The sequence below is a fragment of the Notamacropus eugenii genome, chromosome 2 (assembly GCF_028372415.1).
Source record: "Notamacropus eugenii isolate mMacEug1 chromosome 2, mMacEug1.pri_v2, whole genome shotgun sequence".
Lineage (NCBI taxonomy): Eukaryota > Metazoa > Chordata > Mammalia > Diprotodontia > Macropodidae > Notamacropus > Notamacropus eugenii.
In genome coordinates this window covers 162,814,209-162,836,640 of record NC_092873.1, presented here as the reverse complement: position 1 = coordinate 162,836,640, position 22,432 = coordinate 162,814,209, and the positions used below count along the sequence as shown (strand labels likewise).

Genomic DNA, 22,432 nt, shown 5'->3' with positions numbered 1-22,432 from the left:
TTACAACCTAAAAAATATAATTGAGGGAGCAGAGAAATATGGATGGCATTCTAATCTAATACTTTGACTTCTATACCCAATTTTATTTTCTTAAATTATATTTATTTCTTCAATGAAAAAAATTACAAAATCCTTTGCTCCATTTGAGCAATCACTCTCCCCACTTTCTGCAGGAAGGCAGCATAGTATAATGAAAAGAATTCTGATGAGGGTAGACTCTTTCCAGGGTCCAATGGAGGCAAGGCTGAATTTGGAGTGAGAGGACCTTGGTTCACTTGTGAATTCTGTTGAAAAGTACATGTGTGACGCTGGCAAGTAATACAACCTCTCTAAGACTCAGTTTTCTCATATGTAAAAATGAAGGGCTTGGACTGGGTGGGGAAAAAGAGGGGACAAACATTTATATAATGCCTATGATGTGCCAGACACTTATGCTAAGCACATTTTACAAATATTATTTCATTTAATCCTCACAGCAATCCTGCAAGGAAGGTGCTCTAAGATCTCTCCTAGCTCCCATCCTATATCCTTTCTCAGATTCCTCCTATAATCTGTGAGATCTGGGTTCAAGTACGAGTTCTATCACCTACTAGCTGTGTGATCTGGGGTGAGCTATTTAGACAATCACCAAGGATTTAAACAGTCAGTAAGTGTTGAGTATGTGCCAGGCCCTGTTTACTCTGCTGGGGAAAGAAAGACAAAAATGAAATCATCCTTACTCTCATGGAGTTTATCCTACTTGGGGAAAACAACAGGTACAAGCATACATACATTGACACATACATACATACACACATAATACATTACAAAGTAAGTAAAAAGTAATTTCAATTGGGGAAACCCTAGCAATTCTGGGGATCAAAAAAAGGCCCCATGTAGGAAGTGATATTTGAGCTGACCTTTGAAGAAAGCTAGAGATTCTAAGAGTCAGAGGTGAAGAGGGGCTTCATTACTGGTACAGAGAGAACAGCCTATGCAAAGGAATAGGGAAGGAAGATGGAACATCATGTATGAAGAACAGTAAGAAGGCTGGTCTGTTTGGATCATGGAGGGAAGTGTGGTGGGGGTAATGGGGAGGAATGAGAAGCCTGGAAAGGTCTTTTGCATCCAGGTGGTAAAGCAGTTTAAATGCCAAATGAAGGTGTTTACATTTGATCCTAGAGATAATGGGGAGCCACTGAAATTTATTGACAGTCAGACCTGTGTTCTAGGAATATCCTATGTTACTGTTCATCTTTCATTTTCAAAGAGGACCAATGATGTCATGGGGGTGAGGTCTTGTCTCACTCATGAAGTAGATTGAAGTGAGGCAGAATTGCACAAAGTAGTCAGCCTCATTCTCTCTTCCAAAGTCATTGAAGTCCAATGGTAACACAGAGACAAAAGTCCAGGATGACTGGTGATGGCCAGGGATGCAGTGGATGACCTTGACATCTTCAAGGTCTGACCAAGCTTTAAGTGCTCCACGATGCTTTCTTCAGCTGCCTTCACAAATAAACTATTTTCATCTGCCCATGGAAGACAGGTTGGAGATGGGAAAGACTTGAGGCAGGGAGATCAATTGGGAGGTTATTGCAACTGTCCAAGTGAGGTGATGAGGGTGGGAATTAAGGTGGTTGTGGTGTTGGACAGCAGAGATGTTGAGGAAGTAGAATCAGTAAGTCTGAGCAACTTATTGGATATATGGGATGAATGGGACTGAGAAGTGGAGGATGACTCTTACCTTGTGAATGAGGGCAACTGGAAGAATATTGGTGCCTTTGATAGAAATAGGAAAGTTTGGAAGAGGGATGAGTTTAATTTCTTTGAGTTTCAGTTTCTTCATTTGCAAAATGGAAATAAAAATTCCCTGACCTACCTACTATCCTCTGCCACTTAGAAATAGCTGCTTCTGTGGCAATTAGTGTGGGCAGTGGTGGCAGGAGTCACGGACCTGCAGCACATTCAGAAGGTAGAGGCCCAGCCTCATAGGACAAGGCAGAAGGATATACATCATGCACCCAAAGACAGAAAATTAAGGAAATTCTTAAATTTAGACACTCATTGGTATCACAGTATTAAATCACATAGCTTGATTCCTGACCAGGTCTTTTCACTTCTCTCTCTCTCTCTCTCTCTCTCTCTCTCTCTCTTGGATTCAAGGTTGTGTGAAGATCACAGAAATGATATTTGTAAAGCATATAATGCAGTGCCTGGCATATAGTAGGTGCTGTAGCAATAAATGCTAGTATTACCCTGGAACTTTCCTCCTTCTGATCTATACACACTAGAATACCTTGATTCAAATTCTGTCCTTTACCTTTACCAGCTGTTTGATCCAGAGCAAATCCCTTAACCTCTCTCTCTCTCTGCCTCAGTTCCTGGATCTGTATGATGGGGTTGGACTTGGTGGCCTCTAAATCCTTCCCAACACTTTTAAAAAATTCTTTTGTTTTTTGAGTCTGCATCTTCTCATCTACATCAGGTTGGAAGTGCAACAGTCTTTCCCAGGCCTGATCCCAATACTTAGCATAGAAGCTGGGCCCCCTCAATTGCCAATGTAGGCTGGTTTGCCCCTTTTAGGCAGCCTTTGGTCCTATACTCAAGCAATCCACCTACCTATCCTCCCTGACAGCAAGGACTATAGGCATGCACTGCCATCCCAGTGATCCTATCATACATTATCCTCTTAGTTTAGCTCTGCTTTGTCTTGGGGTAAGGACTGGGGCTTTCTACTTTTGCTCTTCAGTCATTTCAATTGTGTCTGAGTCTTTGTGACTCCTTTTGGGGTTTTATTGGCAGATACTGGAGTGGTTTGCCATTTCCTTCTCCAGTTCATTTCATGGATGAGGGAACTGAGGCAAATAGGGCCAAGTGACTTGCCCAAGGTCACACAGCTAATAAGTGTCTGAGAGAAGATTTGAACTCAGATCTTCCTGACTTCAGACCTAGTGCTCTATCCATTGTGCCACCTAGCTGCATCTCTTATTCCCCATTCAAATGAGCAAGGGACTCCTGGCCATAGGATTTCCTTGGTGTTTAAATGGGAGAACCTTAAAAACACACTTCCATTTTCAACCTGTGCCATGGAACACTCATTTTCATTCCACAGGAATGTTCCCTTACTTTCTTCCCATTGTAGGTGGTTCCAAGAAGAGTGTGACTACTTCCCAGTTGAGAAGTTTAAGTGAGATAATATGTATTGAACATTACTGCTCTGTATTATATGTAAAAGGGGTGTGTACCTACTCACAGGAGCACTTGTTTTACATATAGAAGCAGCTTGGTGCAGTGTATAGAGCACTGGACTTGGAAGCAAGAAGACTTGGGTCCGAGACCTATTTTAAACACTGACTAGCTTTGAGGTCCCTGGCAAGTCATTTAACTTCCCTGGTTCTCAGTTTTAGAAACGTAAAATGGGCAGCTATGTGGCACAGTGTATAGAGTACTGGACCTGGAGACCAGAAGATGAGTTCAAATCGAGCCTCAGATACTTCCTAGCTGTGTGAATCTAGGCAAATCACTTAATCTAGTTTGCCTCAGTTTCTTCATCTATAAAATGAGCTAGAGAAAGAAATGGCAAACTACTCCATTATCTTTGCCAAAACAACAATAACAACAAATGGGGTCATAAAGAGTTGGGCATGACTGTACAAACTGAACAATAACAAAAAAGGAGAATAGCAGCAACCTCAGTGTTATGAAAATCAAATTAGGTCATTTACGTAAAAGCATTTTGCAAACCTTAAAGTACTGTATAAATTGTAACTATCATAAGAGGGAGGAGAGGAAAAAGAATAAACATTTATATATTGTATAAAATACTTTATAAATATTATCTTACTTGATGCTCACAACCCTGGGAAGTAGCTACTGATATTATCCTCATTTTACAGTTAAAGAAACTGAGGCAAACAGAGGCTAAGTGACTGACTCAGGATCACACAGCTAGTTAAGTGCCTAAGGCCAAATTTGAACTCAGGTCTCCCTGACTCCAGGCTCAGCAGTCTATCCACTGTGACACCCAGCTGTGTCGATCATTATATTAGCATCAAAGGAAAGTGACTAAGATAGCTAAGTGCTCAGAATGCTATCTCTGTTCAAATTAACAGGTGATGATCCAAAGGCAAATTGTTCCAGCTTAATTTTGTTTTGGGCCAATGTGGGCAGGGACTTGCAGCTCCAGGTCCTGAGTCTCATTTTAATCCCTCTGCATGGGCTTTTTCCTTTCCAGTGCCTCAACCAAGGTTCCTGTCCAGTCAAAGTAGGTAGGATTTAATCACATTAAAATTCATAATTTGATTGGCTTGTGCCCCCATTCCCAAAGGATCCTCTTTCCCAACTTCATGAGACCTGAGAGGATTATTCACATATGGATTAAAATATATTTACTAAGCAAAATTAAAATGTAAGAGGTTCAGCTTTAAAGCCGTTTTGGCTTGAGTAAGCCACAATCATACTGAGTAAGCCACAATACCTAGGCTGTTGCTAACTGAATTTTGTAATGGTGCTACCCAGGTTTCTTGAACTCTACCTCTCACTGTCTGTGCTGAGACAAGTATAATGTGGTTTTGCTCTGGCTCCTGCTCTCTGAGGTTACATTTTACTTCTTCCAAAGGGTCTTCCAATCTTTTGAGATGATTGAGGAGTCTCTCTTCTCCACCATTGACTCAAGCTCTCACTAACTTTATTTTCCCCAATTTCAAGGGCCATGTAACTAGCACCCCTGTTCCATTTAACCAGTTAACACTGGAATAGCTTTGACAAAGGGATATTTACCTCAAAGATATAGCAAGAAGAAATGTGCACACATTTACCCTAACACTTTAGGGGTACATAGTCCCCTCTACATTAACTAGGTCTGTGTGGATCGGGGGTAGAGACTAAAGTTCACAGTTTATCTCAGTTTCTATGTAGCATTAGTCCCACTGAGTTCAATTTGAAAGCCCCTCTGGGTTAGCATCCTGGACCCTTTGATCCTCAGAGCTTCCTTGCTGGATTGGCTGTATCAATGTCCACTCCTCAGTCCTTCGCTCCCAGGTCACCATTGCTCGAAACTCTACTAAATCATAAATTCCATTCTTTATACTCAGAACAGAAAATGACAAAGGAAAAGGGCAAATCCCAGAACTATTTCTCTGGGCAATAAGGCCAGAGAGGGGAAAAGGGGAACCTCAGACCCTCCCCCATTACTACATGGTGTGAGTGAAGGAATCCTCCACTCTCAGATGGGAAAGTAGAAGAAAACCCTGACCTTGCTTGGGCAGGCAGTTTTAAAGACACAGACAGTACTAACAGCTCAGTCAATGGGGAAAAAAGCTATTCCCAACCCTGTGGTAGGCCATTGCAGAATGACCAGTTTTCCAGTCTCACAGAAAAAGGTCCCCAGTATCTTCCATTTTCACACCAACTAGGTGACACTCTTAGGTGAAACCTCCATTATACAAGCATATCCACAAAGATCTTTATACTAGTGCTTGGTCTCAGTTCACGAAGGAGTTGGTTCTGTATAACTAGGGGCCAACATCCATCCTGACCCATATAGGGACCGTCTTGCTTCCTGATCAAGTACCAGGTGAAACCTGCTAATCCTTTAGTAGGTAGATTCTCCCAGTTGAGTTCTATACTTGAATTCTGCCTCAGGAGACACTGCCCCACTTGCCCCAACCCCAAATCATCAGGAATTTCCACTGAACTCCTAAAAATAGAAAACACCAAGGCCACAGACCTAGGTTAAGGACTCTTGCTCTAAAAGAAAATATAGACTTCTCTGTTTGGTATTTTAAGTCCTTTAATACTGAAGGAACTCACCATTGGGAGAGGGAGATCATAATGGTGGAGAAATGCTCCAAGGTGAGAAGGACCCAGGAACTCAAGGAAGTTCTGAGATTAGAAGGAAGCTGAATCATGATGATGAAGTCCAAAGAATCAGAAGATTAGGTCTCCACATTCTGCCACCGACACTCCAGGACCTCACTAGTACCATTCTGCATCATCGCCAGCAAAAACAGTACATTCTAATCCTTTATACCCTAGAAAGTAATTGTCCGAACTAAAGTCCCGCCTTCTGTAAGAAGCCTCTTTCAATTTCTCTTAATACTAGCTCCTCCTCTCTGTTAATCATTTCCTACTTGTCTTCTATGTAGCTTGCTCTATATATTTGTTTGTATGTAAGTTGTTTACCCCCATTAGATCCCCTCTTTGAGGGGAAGGACTGTTTTTGTTTCTTTTCGTCTCCAGCTGATGGGGTGCTTGTTGCATGTGCTTGGGTCCCATTTCTAATATCACACTTCTCCTTAGCTTCAAAACACTATCTCAGGCAGTTTCTCCCCAGCCCAGGGACACAGCCTGTCCCAGCAACAACTGTTATCTCCCTTCCTGATACAACAGCCAGCTGTACCTATAGAATTTATTAGTCTGAACCAGCTGTGTAATGACTGAATGGGCTGTGCACTGGGTCATAGCAACATTTACTACTCACTGACCAATCATATGCAACCTAGACTTAGACATACGTATACTCCATTACATTTATCTTGTCTAACACGACATTGATGAGAGCAACCTAGTATTTCTGAGCCAGCCCTGACCATTAGTTGACTTAGTGATGTTTCAGGTCTAAAATCACACCTCCAAGTAGTCCCCCCTTAGACTATTTCTTGATGAGTTTTGGGTAAAATACCTGCATAGTAGATACCAAAAGTACATGTTCCTTTAAATACTAACCACTCCTTAATCCCACCCTGAATCACCTAGTAAGCATATTTGGCACATGTTTCACTATAGAATATACTATATAAACTTTACTTGTACCCCTCTAAAGTTGCAGGTTCCATAAGAACTCTTGCCCATTGAAAATCTTTACCTTGACCTCAGCAATGCTTGAGTCTGTTAATTCCTTCCAGGCAGCCTGCCCCTGGTACCCTGGTCTTTGTGATGGTCTCATCAGTCCCTTTTCCAGCTCTCATCATATTGTTTAGCACCAGTGCTGGGCACAGGATGAGTGCTTAAAAACTACTGATTAATAATTATGAACAGCTGTGTGAAGGCTGCCTCCTTTGTACATGACTCTCTGCTTTCTTGGTATTCTCAGCCTTCATGTGTTAGTATCCCTGTTGATATGCAGTGATTTTTCAGTTGTGCATGACTCTTTGTGACCCCATTTGGGATTTTCTTGGCAAAGATACTGGAATGATTTGCCATTTCCTTCTCCAGCTCATTTTACAGATGAGGAAACTGAGGCAAACAGGGATCAGTCACCTGCCCAGGCTCACCCAGCTAGTAAGTGTCTGAGGTGGTATTTGAATTCAGGTCTTCCTGACACCAGACCCAGCATTCTATTGCACCACCTACCTGTATGATAATATCCTTATACTTCCCCCAAACACTCCCTCTTTCAGCTCAAAGATAGAACTGCCTCTTCTGATGGGAATGTGAACAAATGAATGAAATGTTAATGTTGAAAATTATTAAGGTACTTTCTATTTAGTTTTCCAAAGTTGATAGCTCACTTCAACTTATAGACTTGGTTTTAGTTTAAGCATTGATAAATCATAAAGATTAAATTGCCATACTTGGCAAAGTCAAATAGACAGTGGTACATAAAATCCTGTACATTACATTGTTATTGTAATGGACATAATGTAACTCCATATAAGATCCAAGCAATTTTGAAGCTGGCTTTATGCCCAGAAGGGAACACTGTATCAATTAATAAATATTCACTTCAGTCTTTGCCCCAGTTTGAAACCTAAGCAATCTGACATCAGGTTCATCTGGCAGTGTTGCATGCATGCAGTCATTGGAATTTCATCCCCAAGTTTTGAAATGTGTCCCCATAGGAAAGACTTTTCAAAGAGCTGTGAAATCTTATAGTCTTTGAAGTTCTGCGGCTTAGTTCTCTACCCAAATAAATCATGTGAGTTTTCCCAGGGCTCATTGCATTGCCAGCAGGATATTTTAGTTATGGCAGATTTTGGGACTTCTATACCTATTTCCAGAACTGTGCCCCATTTTCCTTTTTGCTTACTCCAAATGTTCAGAAAATGTTAAACCCTGACAGCAATCCCTTGTCACATTCTCTAGAGAATCAGAGATTAAGACAATTATAACACTGAGGATAAATTAATAAAATGAGGAACTGAGGACAGAGATAAATTAAAATGGGGTAGGGGGAGTGGAATCTGCTTACTTTGAGTAACAAATCAGGAGTGAGCAAATTTTACTCTACAGAATGGAGGTAGTTTAAACATATCCATATATGTATGTACATACACACACACACACAAATATATGTGTGTATGTGTGTGTGTGTGTGTGTAGAAAGTAACTAGTGTTTTAATTAACCACTTAATTGAATTAAATTTAATGTTTAAATTAAATAATTGTTTAGTGGAAATTAAATCATAACATATGTGTTAGCACTATACATTATTTCAAATAAAAATATGAGCTAGGTAGTAAAAGTGAGTAGTAAGCAAGTAGATTGACCACCTCCATTGTCCTCTGATCTGCCAATGTACCCTAAGGCCCCCCCCCCCAGATCTTGTTGCCTGCTCTGCAGTTTATCCCTCAGGACCCCCAGGTCTGTCCATCTGCTATGTAGCTAAACCCACTTCTTTATGCTATTTCCTTGAGAGTTTGAGCTCCTCCATAATAGGGTGTTTTGCTTTTCTATTTATATCTCCAACATTTATCACAGTACTTGGTAAATACTAAGTAATTAATTATTTTTGTTCATTCAGCAAGCATTTAAGTGCTTCCTGTGATCCGAGTAGGCATTTCGTACCATTATTTACAAAATAATCACAAAAATTCACAATATTCACAAAGTATAAAACCATAGGGGAGTCTCTAAGGTGTTACTTGGGTTCCCTACAGAGGATTTATAACTAGGCAAGCTCAGGAATGTGAGGTGTGAACAGGTTAAGATGGGCATGGGCTAAGGAGTACTCATGCCTATAAAGTTACAGATCCATTGAAGTATTTGGTGCAATGGATAAAGCACTAGGCTTGGAATCAGGAAGATTCATCTTCCTGAATTCAAATCTAGCCTCAGACACTTACTGGCTATGTGACCCTGAGCAAGTCATTTAACCCTGTTTGCCTCAGCTCCTCATCTATAGATAATCTGGAAAAAGAAATGGCAAGCCACTCCAGTATCTCTGCCAAGAAAACCCCAAATGGGATCATAAAGAGTCAGACTTGACTGAAAAAATGAAGCATTAAACAGTCATAAAGTACTGAGTGAAACTACTCTGACTCCTGTGGGAAAGGGAGAAATATAAAGAAGTTGGACATCTACTGGAAGTTACCTAATCACTAATTTTTATAATTTATCATCAACATATCGATCTTCTCTTGTAAGATGATCTAATCTACCATTCTTCTCCTTTCTCTCAACATCATAGTAGGATGTCCATGGATCTGTCCAAAGAGAGGAAAACCCACAAAAGGGTAAAAAAGTCAGCATCAAACTCACTTCCATATGAAAGTTGGGTCAAATTTAAGGTCTCAGATTCAATGCCTCATCTTGTTTTAGTTCCCTGCCTCAAGTTCTTTAATTATGCATGATACAGAAACAGTCTTCAGAACTTCCTATTCTTTGAGTATTTTTTTTATTTTTACTATTTCCACTGCATGTTAAAATTTACTTGTCATGTTAACAATATGGGGCACATGGAGACAATAATACTTTCCTTAATTTTTTGATTTTATTTCTTTATTTCCTTATCTCTTTGCCATCCGCAACACTAAGAAACCAGAAAGTAATTCCAGAATTCTGTAATATAAAATAATTTTTTGGGGGGTAGCCGTAGAATGAATAGAGAAGTCATACTTTGCTCCTTGCCACAATACCCAACACTATGTCTAGAAACAAGAGCAAGAGGCTTTGGGGGGGAGTGTGTTCAATTTGACAGGCATTTATTAAGGCCTACTACATGCCAAATACTATGATGATAGGAGAGGTGACTATACAAAGACAAAATGAAAAGGAGATCCTTGTCTTCTAGGAAGTTACATTATATTGAATACCTTCTGTTTGCATAAATTGAACACTTAGAATGCATTGATTCTACAAATCACTGAGGCAAGATGATGAAATTATTCGGTGACCTCTAAACAGGTTCATACCTATATGTATCTCCAAGGCAAAATTCATAGCACTGGTGGTGACTATGAATATGCCAGCGTAGTTCTCAGTTGCCAAGTATAAAAGACTCTCAATATAGAAGGCATAGAAAAACATTTATTTAAATACCAGAAAGCCAAATCCCAGAACCAGAAAGCCAAATCCTTCATGGTGACCAAGAAGTTAATAAACACAATTGCAGGAGGGGCCAAAGCCATTTTCAAACCTCCCGTCCAGGGCCTTCTCACTATCAACTTCCACACTGTATCAGTTGGCCTGAATTCTATCCCCTCTGACCTGACCCCACTCACTTCTTCCCAGTTTCACTCCACCCTTCCTGTTCCACCTCTTCAGCAAACTCCTCCTACCACATGTGGCCCAGGCTTCCAGGCAACTTAAGCAGATCATATGGGTCTATTAATTAATAAGCAAGATCTTTTCATTTAAATTACTATTACATTCAGCCCCAAGATCTTTCATATTCATTACATAGGTTGGTGAGGCGATTGGACATAGAGCTGTCTCTGCCCCAAGAAGTCCCATTAGAGAGATCAGTTCTTTAGCTGGCATCTGGAGTTTGGTCGGCTTCAGGTCCAGAGATGACACATCACCATCATGGATAGGAGGTGACATCCTGCAATCAGGCATCTGCAGGTGGAGGGTACTAAGTCTGTAGGAAACAAATCTAGCAAACAAGTTTAACAGATGAAAGGCCAAAAAACAAACAAACAAAAAGGAAACAATAACCAAAAGCAGGATAGATATAGGGTCAGCCGTGGTTCTGGAATCCATAAACCCACTATCACAGCCTCATTCATGGTAGAATATATGAATTAAGGGTACAATTTGGTAATCATCCTCTCCTGAACAAACAAGTTGCATATAACAGTTTAAACAGTTAAGTTTCCAATCTTTCCCATGAGCTATAATTTCCACAGCCTTTGGAACATTATCTGACTTCCTTTTAACTTGTACTTTAGCTCCTGATTTTATTCTAGTAGATCCCAGTCCTTCAGTTCTTCTGTTAGTCAATTCAGAAGAAGGATAAGTTTTCACAAGTGGTCTTGTTTCACAAGGAATAATAATCACTTGAACCATTCTATCATTTTTACAAAACTGTATGGGTCCATCACCTAAATTTTGGAATATTACAATCATTTCTCCTTGGTAATTAGATTGTATCACTCCAGTCAGTACTGCTAATCCTAATCTGAGCTGGGGTTTGACCAACTTCCTATTCTCCCTGAAGGTACAACAAACTTGGATACAAGGGTTCAGCAGGACCCGTAGGGACAGTTCCTCTCTATTTCTTCTAGTATCAAACCCTTTTTCTTGGTACATTCTGTATAGTTCATTAGTTGGAATACCATCTATGCTTCTAAAATCTACCCCTGATCTCAGTAGAACAGTAAACAATTCTCTCCTTGTCAATTTATTCTGATTTTGAATCAGCTGGCTATTTACTCTTCCCTCTCTAGTAATTTAGTCCTTTCCCCAGTCTCCTAAGTCATCTAACTGTGAAATCTTGTCCAGCACCTCTGAAAGAGGGTGCCCTATTTTCCCAATTATTAGAGTCAAAATCAAGTGCTTGTAAGTAGGAGGAGTCATCTTCACCATTATATTCCTATGGTAAACTGCAAAAGGAGTATCATAGTGTGCATCTGCATTTCCCATCATTATGGCAGTCTTCCTTATCTCTTCCTTTAACTTTCTTATACAGTGCCTAAGTGAATACCAGGGTCTGTCTCCCCTAGGGCACATAGTCAGTAGAGTACTGCCTACTGCAACCTTCTGCAAGCCAAAGCTAACAGATTATTGTTACCTCTTTGCATATTGTTGCTGGGGATGGAAGCTCAATTCCATGTGGACAGTCTCGGGCGGGTAAAGGTGGGAACTTCTAAATCTTAAGAGTTCTCATGAGGCCCCCCAGAAAACAGCAGGGAATCGAGGAGTGAGACCGAGCAATCTCGTGTATTTCCGCCTCTTCCCGTGAGAAACGTGATGGGAGAGAGCTCTCCCCGCCCTCGAGACTGTCCCGGATCTGGGCACACCTATTGTTATCTAACAGGCACGGTATTCAGGTGCAAACTATGCGGCCAGAGAGCTTAATTAGGATCAGGAAAGCCTGAAGGCTCTCTTAGCTCGGGAGGGGCCCTTACAGGACAGAGGGCTCCGTTTTCCCTCTCTTCGCTCTCCCCTCCCCCTCTCTCCCCACTTACACTTCTGCTTCCAATCTCTTATTGTAAGATCTTTGCCTCCTTGGGAGATTTTCTCTCTCCCTCCTAAGGAAGAATTCCCCCTGCACTTGTAACCAGGACCCTGAATAAAGCTTAACCCTTGTTCGACTCCAGAAAGTCTCTTCTCTCATACGTTCATCCGGTTTGGCCAGCCGAAGACCTGCGATAGAGGTAAGGTAAGACTCAGGTAGCCCTCAGGCCTCTAGGCCTGGCATATTGTAATCTCTAAAAGTTTGCTGTACAAAAGGATCCTGACTAATATATATAAATTTCAAGCAGTTGACAGGATCTATAGCTATTCCTCTGTTATCACTGATTCTCACCATCCGAGATATTAACGTTTCTCCCATCCTTTGGGAGAACCGACTCAAAATTTCTGTGACCTCCTGCTGAGTAAAATCCTCAATTATTTCCCTAAATATTGAGCTACCTCCTGGGTTCTCCTGTTTCTGCCTCACTATTGGGCATGCTTCTGACTGAGAAACTTCTTCTTCTAATATTATTTCACTTCCTTTGTCACTGTGGCAACCAGGCTGGGTCTCTACAAAGGTCAGATGCACATTTCTTCTGTTAGACTCCTGCTTCTTCTGAGCTAAATGAACAGACTTTCCTTCTGCTTGAAGCCCCCAGACTGCTCTTGTAAAGTAGAGCCTGAAGGATGAGAATTCCCATGCAAACTAGCTAACTCTTTTTCTATCTGAATTTTTTCCTTAAGCAGTTCATCTCTGTTTCTACACATAACACGGTAAGCTGTTAGTAAAATTCATCCTCTCCTACTTAACCCCTGCCAACTCCTTCCTTGCTCTTATTGGTATTCCTTGCAAACACCTTTCCAAATCTCCAGGTTCCCCTTCCTGTAACCTTGCTTCCCAGTTTTCACAGGGACCAGTGCTTTTAGCCCACTCCCTTGCCAGTGAAGAATATGCTAAACCCTCCCATCATGGGATATTAATGTCTTCCTCTAAATCCTTTCTGCCTCCAAATAGAGATTTTATACCTTGAGATCCTGTTTGTGATGTCAAATGTATCACTAAGGCAATATGTATGTGTGTGTATGTATACATGTATATATACATACACACTATAGCATACTATATGACTATGAATATGCCAGCATAGTTCTCAATTGCCAAGTATAAAAGATTCACCATATAGAAGGCAGAAGAAAAACGTTTATTTAAACACCAGAAAGCCAAATCCCAGAACCAGAAAGCAAAATCCATCATGGTGACCAAGAAGTTAATAAACATGATCACAGCAGGGGGCAAAGCCATTTTCAAACCTTCCCTCCCTCAACCAGGACCTTCTCACTATCAACTGTCACAATGTGTCCCTTGGCCTGTGTCAATTGGCCTGCATTCAATCTCCTCTGACCTGACCCCACTCACTCACTTCCTCCTGGTTCCACTCCACCCTTCCTGCAAGCTCCTCCCACCACATGTGACCCAGGATTCCAGGCAATTTAAGCAGATCATATGGGTCCATTAATTAATGAAAAAGGCTTTCCATTTAAATTACTATTATACTATGCTAAAGTAAGACTTTATTTCAAGGGGTAAAGTAACTACAGGAAGGAATTTTCTGAATCTGATACTCTTCTAAGCTTAGTCCCATGGAAATTCCCATGTGGATGATGTACAAAGCTGGTCCCAGGAGTGTTGCTCTAAAGTCTTCTTTTTTTAGCCACTTCCTTATTAACAATGCTACAATTAGTTCCATTCAGAATCTACCAGTGGATATTGAAACCTTACCTGGTATATCTCAAAGTCAGTAAATAGCCCACCTTTCTACAGCATCTCTCTCTCTCCCTCTCCCATTCCCTCCCTCTCTCCCTCCCTCTCTCCCTTCCTCTCTCTCTCTCTCTCTCTCTCTCTCTCTCTCTCTCTCAGCCTCTCAGCCCTTTTCCATCATAATCCACTCTTTTTTCTACTCCATTTGCCTGGTTTTCCAATTGAAAGGGAAATACAAACAGCAGAATCTAGGGATCTCTGAATTGAACTGAATCTATACATTACTGGAAAGATCTGGAAAATTCCACCTGAAATACCATATATGTTCAAAATTTACAAATGATTGACCCTGGTCAATTTGATGGTCTATTTGATTTATATTAATTACCCAGGTAATTTCCTGATTTCTTCACAGAACACAGACTAGAGGGTTGGAGGCAAAAGGACAAAACAAGAATAGAAAACAAAATAAAAAGAGAAAAACCAAACGCTTTTATGTTCAGAAATAAAATTTTCTCACTGTGTGTACTTTGAAATCAATTTTCTTCAGTTTATGTTGGTTGAAGGGGTGGTTTTTAGTTCCTTCACAGGTAAAATGTAAATAATGAGTGCCTGCTTCCTCAGGGTTGATGTGAGATAATATACATAAAACACTTTGTAAAATTTAAAGTGCTTAATAAATATTGGCTATTTTTATTACCATTATTGTTCTTCCATATTATTTTCTTAAGAAAGAACACTTCATTTGTTGTTTTTATTTTCTTATCTCTTTGCCACCCCCAATGTTCTGAAAGCAAAGAGATCCCTTCCTTTGTAAAATGGGATTATTCTAAATTCAAACTATTAAAAAATTTTAAAATCCATACTTATTTATATTTATTATATTATTAAAATTTCATCCCTATTTATAAAGTGAATATTTTTTATTTTTTTCACTACTGGTAGACTCCATGAAACTCTGGTAGTAAAAGCATTATCTATGCCTTCTAGTGGAAATTAGTATAACTAAAAAGTATCATCAGCCTGTCCAAAAAATGTAGCACCCTCTGGACCAAAATTTTAAATTAGCATTAATTTCATATCTAAAACATAGCATATAAAATTCTTAATACCTACAGAAGAATTTTAAAACTGGGAAATCTAAAATGAGTAGTACAGTATAGAATCTCAAAGTGTCTTCTAATTTCAGTTCAACAATCAATTACTGAGCAGTTATTAAGAACCTACCAAGATCCAGTAGGATCTGCGTCATACACTGGGAATTCAAAGCCAAAAATTAAACAGTCCTTTCCCTTAAGGAGCTTCTAGTCTATTGATAGATACAATGTTTTTATAGATAAGTAAACATCAACTATGTAGTCAAATAGCATTTAAGTGCCTACTATGTGCCAAACGTAGTTCCGAGCACTAGGGATACAAAGAAAGACAAAAAACAGTCTCTGCTGTCAAGAAGCTCATAGTTTAATATCTAACATATGCAATAAACACAAAGTGATTTTGAGGGAGGGGGTGGTTCTCTAACAACTGAAAGAATCAAGATATGCCTCCTACAGAAGATGGGAGTAGAGGTGAGTCTTGAAGGGATCCATGGATTCCAAGAGGTGGGGGAAGAGAGAGAAAAATATTCCAAACTTGGAGGGCAGCCTGCACAGGGGGATGGAGGTGAGAGATGGAATGTCAAATACAGGGAAATAGGGTAGTTTGGCTAGAACATAGGAAGTATGAGTGAGAGTAATGAGTAATCAGCATGGAAAGATAGATCAGGGTAAGATTATAAAGGACTTTAAAGGCCAAACAGAGTCATCTATATTTTATCTTGAAGCAGGGATTCTTAACCTGGGGTCTGTGTCCTTGTTTTATTTTTATTTTACTATTTTGATAAGTGTATTTCCATATGTATTTCAAACTGTATTTCAATTTTCTTTGTAATCCTGAGTATTTTATGCATTTGAAAAACATTTTTCTGAGAAGGGGTCCATAGGCTTCATTAGAATGCCACAGGGTTCCATCATATTCAAAAAAAGGTTAAGAACCCCTATCCTAGAGGTCACAGGGAGCCAATGAAACCTCCTAAGGAGGGGATTAACATGGTCCAAACTGTGTTCTAAGAATATCAGCTTGGTGTGGTATATGAATGTAATGGGATATTATTGTGCTATAAAAAAATGGTGAGGAAGCAGATTTCAGAAAAATCTGGAAAGACTTACATGAACTGATGCTGAGTGAAGTGAGCCGAACCAGGAGAACACTGTACACTGTAACAGCAACAGCAACGTTGTATGACGATCAGCTATGATTAACTTAGCTCTTCTCAGCAACGCAATATTGCAAGACAATTCCAAAAAACTCATGATGGAAAATGCTATCCATGTCCAGAAAGAACTATGGAGTCTGAATGCAGATCAAAGCAGACTATTTTCACCTTTTTGTGGGGTTTTTTGGTGTGTTTTTTCCTTTTTGTTCTGTTTCTTCTTTCATAACATGACTAATGTGAAAATATGTTTACATGATTGCACATGTATAACCTATATCTGATTGTTTGCTATCTTGGGGAGGGGGAATGGGAGAGACAGAAGGAAAAAAAATTTAGAACTCAAAATCTTATTAAAAAATTAATGTCAAAAACTATCTTTATATGTAAATGAAAAACTATTATTTAGAAAAAAAGAATATAAATTTGGTAGCTATTTGGAGAATGAATTCAAGAGGGAAGAGACTTGAAGTAAGGAGATCAATTTGCAATAGTCCAGGCAAGAGACAATGAAGACTTGAACTAGTGTGGTTGTGGTGTGAATGGAGAGGAGGAGACAGGATGCAGAAGATGTCATAAAGATAGAATCAACAAAACTTGGCAACTCATTGTACATCAGTGAGCAAGTAAGAATGAAAAATGACTCCAAGGTTATAAACTTGTATGATTGGAACAGTGGTGGAGTTTTCAACAGAAATGGGAATTCAGGAGGAAAGGTGATTTTGGAGATAAAGATAACGAAGTCTGTTTTGTCCATGTTGAATTTAAGATGCTGAAGAGATATCCAGGCAACTGGAACTGGGACTCAAAGGAAAATGATGGTTGAATATGATTTGGAGTCATCTGAATAGAGAGGATAATTGAAACCATGGGAACTGATGAGATTGCCAAGAGGGAGAATATAGAAAAGAGGACAGTGTAAACATTTATTAAGACACAGTTCTTTCAGAAGCCACATATACTTTTATCTTATTTATTGCCATATGTTGAGATCTTTGTAATGGCATAATATTTGCATTTGATACAAATTAGTGGAAGTATATGGTTTAGCCCTGACATCAATGTGGTATAGGGGAAAGAGCTGTGGATTCTGCATCCAAGCACCTGGGTTTGAGTTCTGGCTCTTCTACTTAATGGTTGTCTGGGCCTCAGTTTCCTCATCTGTAACATGATGCAGTAGAATCAGATGATCTCTCTAGTCTCTCCCACCTCTAAATCCTATATCCCCGAAACATTTTGTGTTCCAACTTCACCCTAAGTCCTAGCATATTTAATTACACTGCAGATCAAATGTTTCACCCCACTGGAAAATAGCAGGTACTTTTTTTTTTTCACCGATCATTTCATATTCATTGTGTATTTTATAGTCTTTGAGAGCTTCAATTGTGTCACTTTATTTCTAGGGTCACTGTGACTGCAATGTGCAATATGGATTTCAGCCGTTTCCCCCTGGATACGCAAACATGTTCGCTTGAAATTGAAAGTTGTGAGTACAATTGGGTCCAGAAATTAAAAGCATATCTCTTAAAATTGATCCATCTGATTCAATGCAACAAACATTAAGTGACTGCTATGTGCTACACACTGTGACAGATGCTTTCATTCCAATCCCTTATCCCCTTTCAACTTGCCTTACTCAGACTAACAGATGCTATTCATACATTCTCTGTTATCACAGAGGCAGCTGGTGGTGAAATGGATGGAGTGCTGGACCTGGAGTCAGGAAGTTCTGAGTTTAAATTGGGCATCAGACATTTACTAGCTGCATGGCACTGGGCAAGTGATTTTACCTTTGTGTGCCTCCATTTCCTCAACTATAAAATGAGGAAAATAGCAGCACCTACCTTACAAGATTGTTGTGAGGGTCAAATGAGATCATATTTGTAAAAAGCACTTAGCACAGTATCTGACACACAGTAGGTACTATGTGAATGCTTATTCTCTTTTTACTTTTGAATTACAGTTATCTGTGTGTTTTATCTTCCTCCTACCTTCATTTAATCATAAATTCCTTAATGGCTAGGGCCAAATCTCTCTTTTTTCTCTTTTTATTTATATTTATACCTTTCCCCAATGTCTAAGTGCAGAAATCTGCAGCTGGTAGTTGCTTGGTAAATGTTTGTTGCATTGCATTGCTTTAGATGTTATTGTAACACAGATATTATTGTAAGACATTGTAACATAGACCATTTGACCGTGGCCCCCAAAAGTTACTTCAAAGATAACTTTAAAAATCAAGAGGAGTTTCAGGAATAAAATCCAACATTCCTGCAACACGCCTTTTCTATCCTCAAGTGCAGTGGTCTCCAAAGTGGAGGTCCTGCTGCTGTCACTCCATGGTGGTGGTAGTAGTGGGGAAGGGGGAGTGAGGTATGACCCTGAGGGAGTAAAGAGTAGTTTGGTCACACCCCACTGTTGCTTTTAAAAACCTTACTCTCCCCTCACTTAGATATGTCAACTTCCACCCTCAACCCTTCTGAGCTGGGTTGGGAATCTCACTGGTTCCTCTGGAAAATTCCACATCAACTTCTTCCCCTTACCTTACCATCACCCAGTGACTATAGCCCTCAGAGGATGGGTTCTATACTTGGAAGCAGTAACAAAGAGCCCTGCCTTCTCCTTTTCATTTTGGGTAGGACAGAGTGAGTTGGGCAGCAAGATGGTACAGTGGATAGAGCACCAGTGCAGGAGTCAGGAGGACCTGAGTTCAAATCTCACCTCAGACACTTGATACTCACTAGCTGTGTGACCTTGGGCAAGTCACTTAACCCCAATTGCCTCATCCTGGGTCATCTCCAGTCATCCTGATGAATATCTGGTCACTGGATTCAGATGACTCTGGAGAAGTGAGGCTCTAGAGGAGAAATGACCTGCACAGCTCTCCCTCACTCAAAACAAAGTCAAGTGCAAGTCATATCATCATTTCTCTGATAGCATGGTCTTCTTCAGCAACGAAGGACGAACACACACAGGACAGAGTGAGTCACATGGAGTGAGCAGGTATGGATGGCTTATGTTTTGGAACATAGGTTTCATTATATTATCTTTCCCCTAAAACCACCCATCTTGCAAACTCTTCTACTGCTAGTCCAAATATCCTTCTAATCATCCAGTTCTTAGATCCTCCATGGTGACCCTTCATTCTCTCTTATCTGATAGGTTGCCAAACCTTGTTCTCCTTCCACATCTCTCATATCCATCCCTCCTCTCCATTCATATAACCACCACCCTAGTTTGGCCTTCATCATCTGGCCATTGCAATAGTTTTCTAATTAGCTTCCCTGCTTCAAGTCTCTTCTTTATCTAATTCCCCCTCCATAGATCTCCCAAAATAATTTTTCTTAAGTGTAGATTTGTGGTATCATTCCCCTACTTAAGAAACTCCAGTGACTCCTTATTGAATCTAGGATCAAATATCATTTCAATTTTATCTCATCCTTCTTCTATTTCTATTTTTGCATGTGTGTGTTTTGCAACAATGTAAATATTAGGAGAATAGTATCTGTAGGTAATCTATATATAAGTAGACATATATATATATATATATATATATTTAGAGGTACACATTCAAAATGTTTTTACCGATAGAGTAGTTTGATCAAAAAGATGAGGAAATCATGGGTCTTTTGTTTCCAAAAAGACTTTTTTCATATTGAAGAATCAGTCTCTCGTTGCTCCTATGGCAAAATTCCTCCTTTCCGATAAGACTATGCCCAAAGAAGGATGACCCAGCTTTTGTGAACTAAGATTAAGAAATGCATTTGGTGTCTTACGTATTTTTAAAGTATTGCTAATGAAAATCCATAGGGACTTTGGATTGATGTCAGTTGGCAAATGGGTATTATAAACTCTAGAGACAGCTAGGTGGCACAGTGGATGGAAGACTGGGCCTGGAGTCAAGAAGACTGAGTTCAAATCCAGCTTCAGATACCACCTAACTGTGTGATTCTAGTAAAGCCATCTAATTTGTCTTCTTCAGTTTCCTCAACCATAAAATGTAACATCGGGTCAGCTGGGTGGTGAAATGGATAGAATATCAAGCCTAGAGGTAGGGAGACCTGAATTCTAATTAGGTCTCAGATACTTACTAGCTGCCTCAGTTTCTTCATCTGTAAAATGAGCTGGAGAAGGAAATGGCAAAGTATTCCTGTATCTTTGCCAAGAAAACCTCAAATGGGGTCACAAAAAATTGGACACAACTGAAAAACGACTGAACCAACTTTGTTAGACACTGGGAATAAAAAGTCAAAAATATTCCTAGCTCTCAAGGTATTCGCATTCTAGGAATGGGGAGAAGATGATGGAGAATGTGTGCATATAAATATATACTAAGTTATTAATAACAGATATGACTTATGTAGTACTTCAAGGTTCACAAAGTGCTTTACATATATTTTCTTTTTAGATGAAATAATATGAGGTAATGGGGGGGTCGTTAGGAAGGACAAGCAACTGGAAGATTTGGGAAGGGTCTCATGTAGAATGTGGCATTTGACTGAACCTTGAAGGAAAGCCAAGAATTCTGAGAAATAGAGGTAAGGGGTGGGGAGCGGGGCGAGCATTCCTGGCATGGCATGTTGCTTGGCACTTAATAAATACTATGTCTCTCTGTCATCTATCTACTTACCTACAGTAGACAGCCAATGAATAGGCATAGATTGGGAAGATGAAATACTGTGCATAAGAATAAGGAAAAAGGCTTATTATACTGACTATAGTTTGGACCAGAATCTAAAAGCAGTGAACCTGCGACTCAATCAGAAATTTGTCAGAGACCAAAACTATAAATCTTGGGGTAAAAGTCTGAAGGGAATTTGAACTAAAAAGAAGAGGAAAGTGGTGACAAGAAAAGGAAAGCATTGTTTTACTGCTTTAAATTTGGGTAACTAAACTGAGAGCAGATGAACTTAAGTACGTGTGCCAAACTGCAGTGAACAGGGCAGGGAAAATGGGCAGAGCTGAAGAAGCCAGAGAAAATGGGAAAGGAGCAGGACTTAGGGATGAGGTTTTTAAAAATTAAATGAAAACTTTTTAATTAACCAAATTTTATTTTCTCTTTTCCTGACTTCTTCCCCCTTTTCCCACCCAGCTGAAAAAAATAAAAACAAAATTATTGTAACAAATAAGTATAGTCAAGGCAAACAAATTATCACATAGGAGTGAGTTTTTTGATGGTGAAATTGATCCCTAATTTATTTTTTTTACCTTTGGGTGAGAAAGAAATAATAGCTAATACTTATACAGTACTTTAAAGTTTGCAAAATACTTCACAAATAAGATCTCATTTGATCCTCACAAAGGCATAGTAGGTTCTACTATCAGTACTTACTAATTATTAGTATCCAATTAGTAAGGTACTATAACCCTACTTCATTGTCTGGCTATTGCAATGGTTTTCCAATGAGTTTCCCTGCCTCAAGTCTCTTCTTTGTCTAATTCATCCTCCACAGAGCTCCCAAAATAATTTTCCTTAAGTGCAGATTCATATCATTCCCCTATTTAAGAAATTCTAGTGACTCCCTATTGAATCTAGGATCAAATATCATTTCATTTTTATTACTATCATTTTATTATTATCATTTCAATTTTACCCTACTATATCCTGTAAGGCCTATTATCCCCTTACCCAGATGGATAAAATCCTGTAAAGTAGGTACTATTATCTCTGTTTTACAGATGAAAAAACTGGGGCTGAGAAAGTTCAGATGTTTTGCCCAAGGTAACTCAACTAAGTGTCTGAGGGAGGATTCAGACTTAGGTCTCTCTAATATTTATTACAGAAAATTCAGCTGTCTCCCTCATCTCATTTTTAATCTCTCATTTTTAAGTCTTCCTTAACTGCATCCGGGGACGCTGCTAATACGGAAATCTCTTGCCCAGTTCTTCATACATTATTCCTCAAAGTATACTGTCTCTAATGATTTCCTTCTGTCTTTTTAGATGCCTACACAGAAGATGACCTCATGCTCTACTGGAAAAAAGGGAATGATTCCTTAAAGACAGATGAGAGGATCTCCCTGTCTCAGTTCCTGATACAAGAATTTCATACCACCACTAAGCTTGCCTTTTACAGCAGCACAGGCAAGACTGTTGGAGGGAGGTC

General features: G+C 39.6%; 1 protein-coding gene across 1 annotated transcript in view; it reads left to right on the top strand.

Annotated features, from left to right (window-relative positions):
* Positions 1-22,432, top strand: part of GABRR1 (gamma-aminobutyric acid type A receptor subunit rho1) — a 48,714-nt gene that overhangs the window by 18,371 nt on the left and 7,911 nt on the right. Inside the window, exons 5-6 of the mRNA XM_072642808.1 lie at positions 17,733-17,815; positions 22,270-22,410. Coding sequence (XP_072498909.1) covers positions 17,733-17,815; positions 22,270-22,410 — 224 coding nt within the window. The remainder of the gene's footprint in view (positions 1-17,732; positions 17,816-22,269; positions 22,411-22,432) is intronic.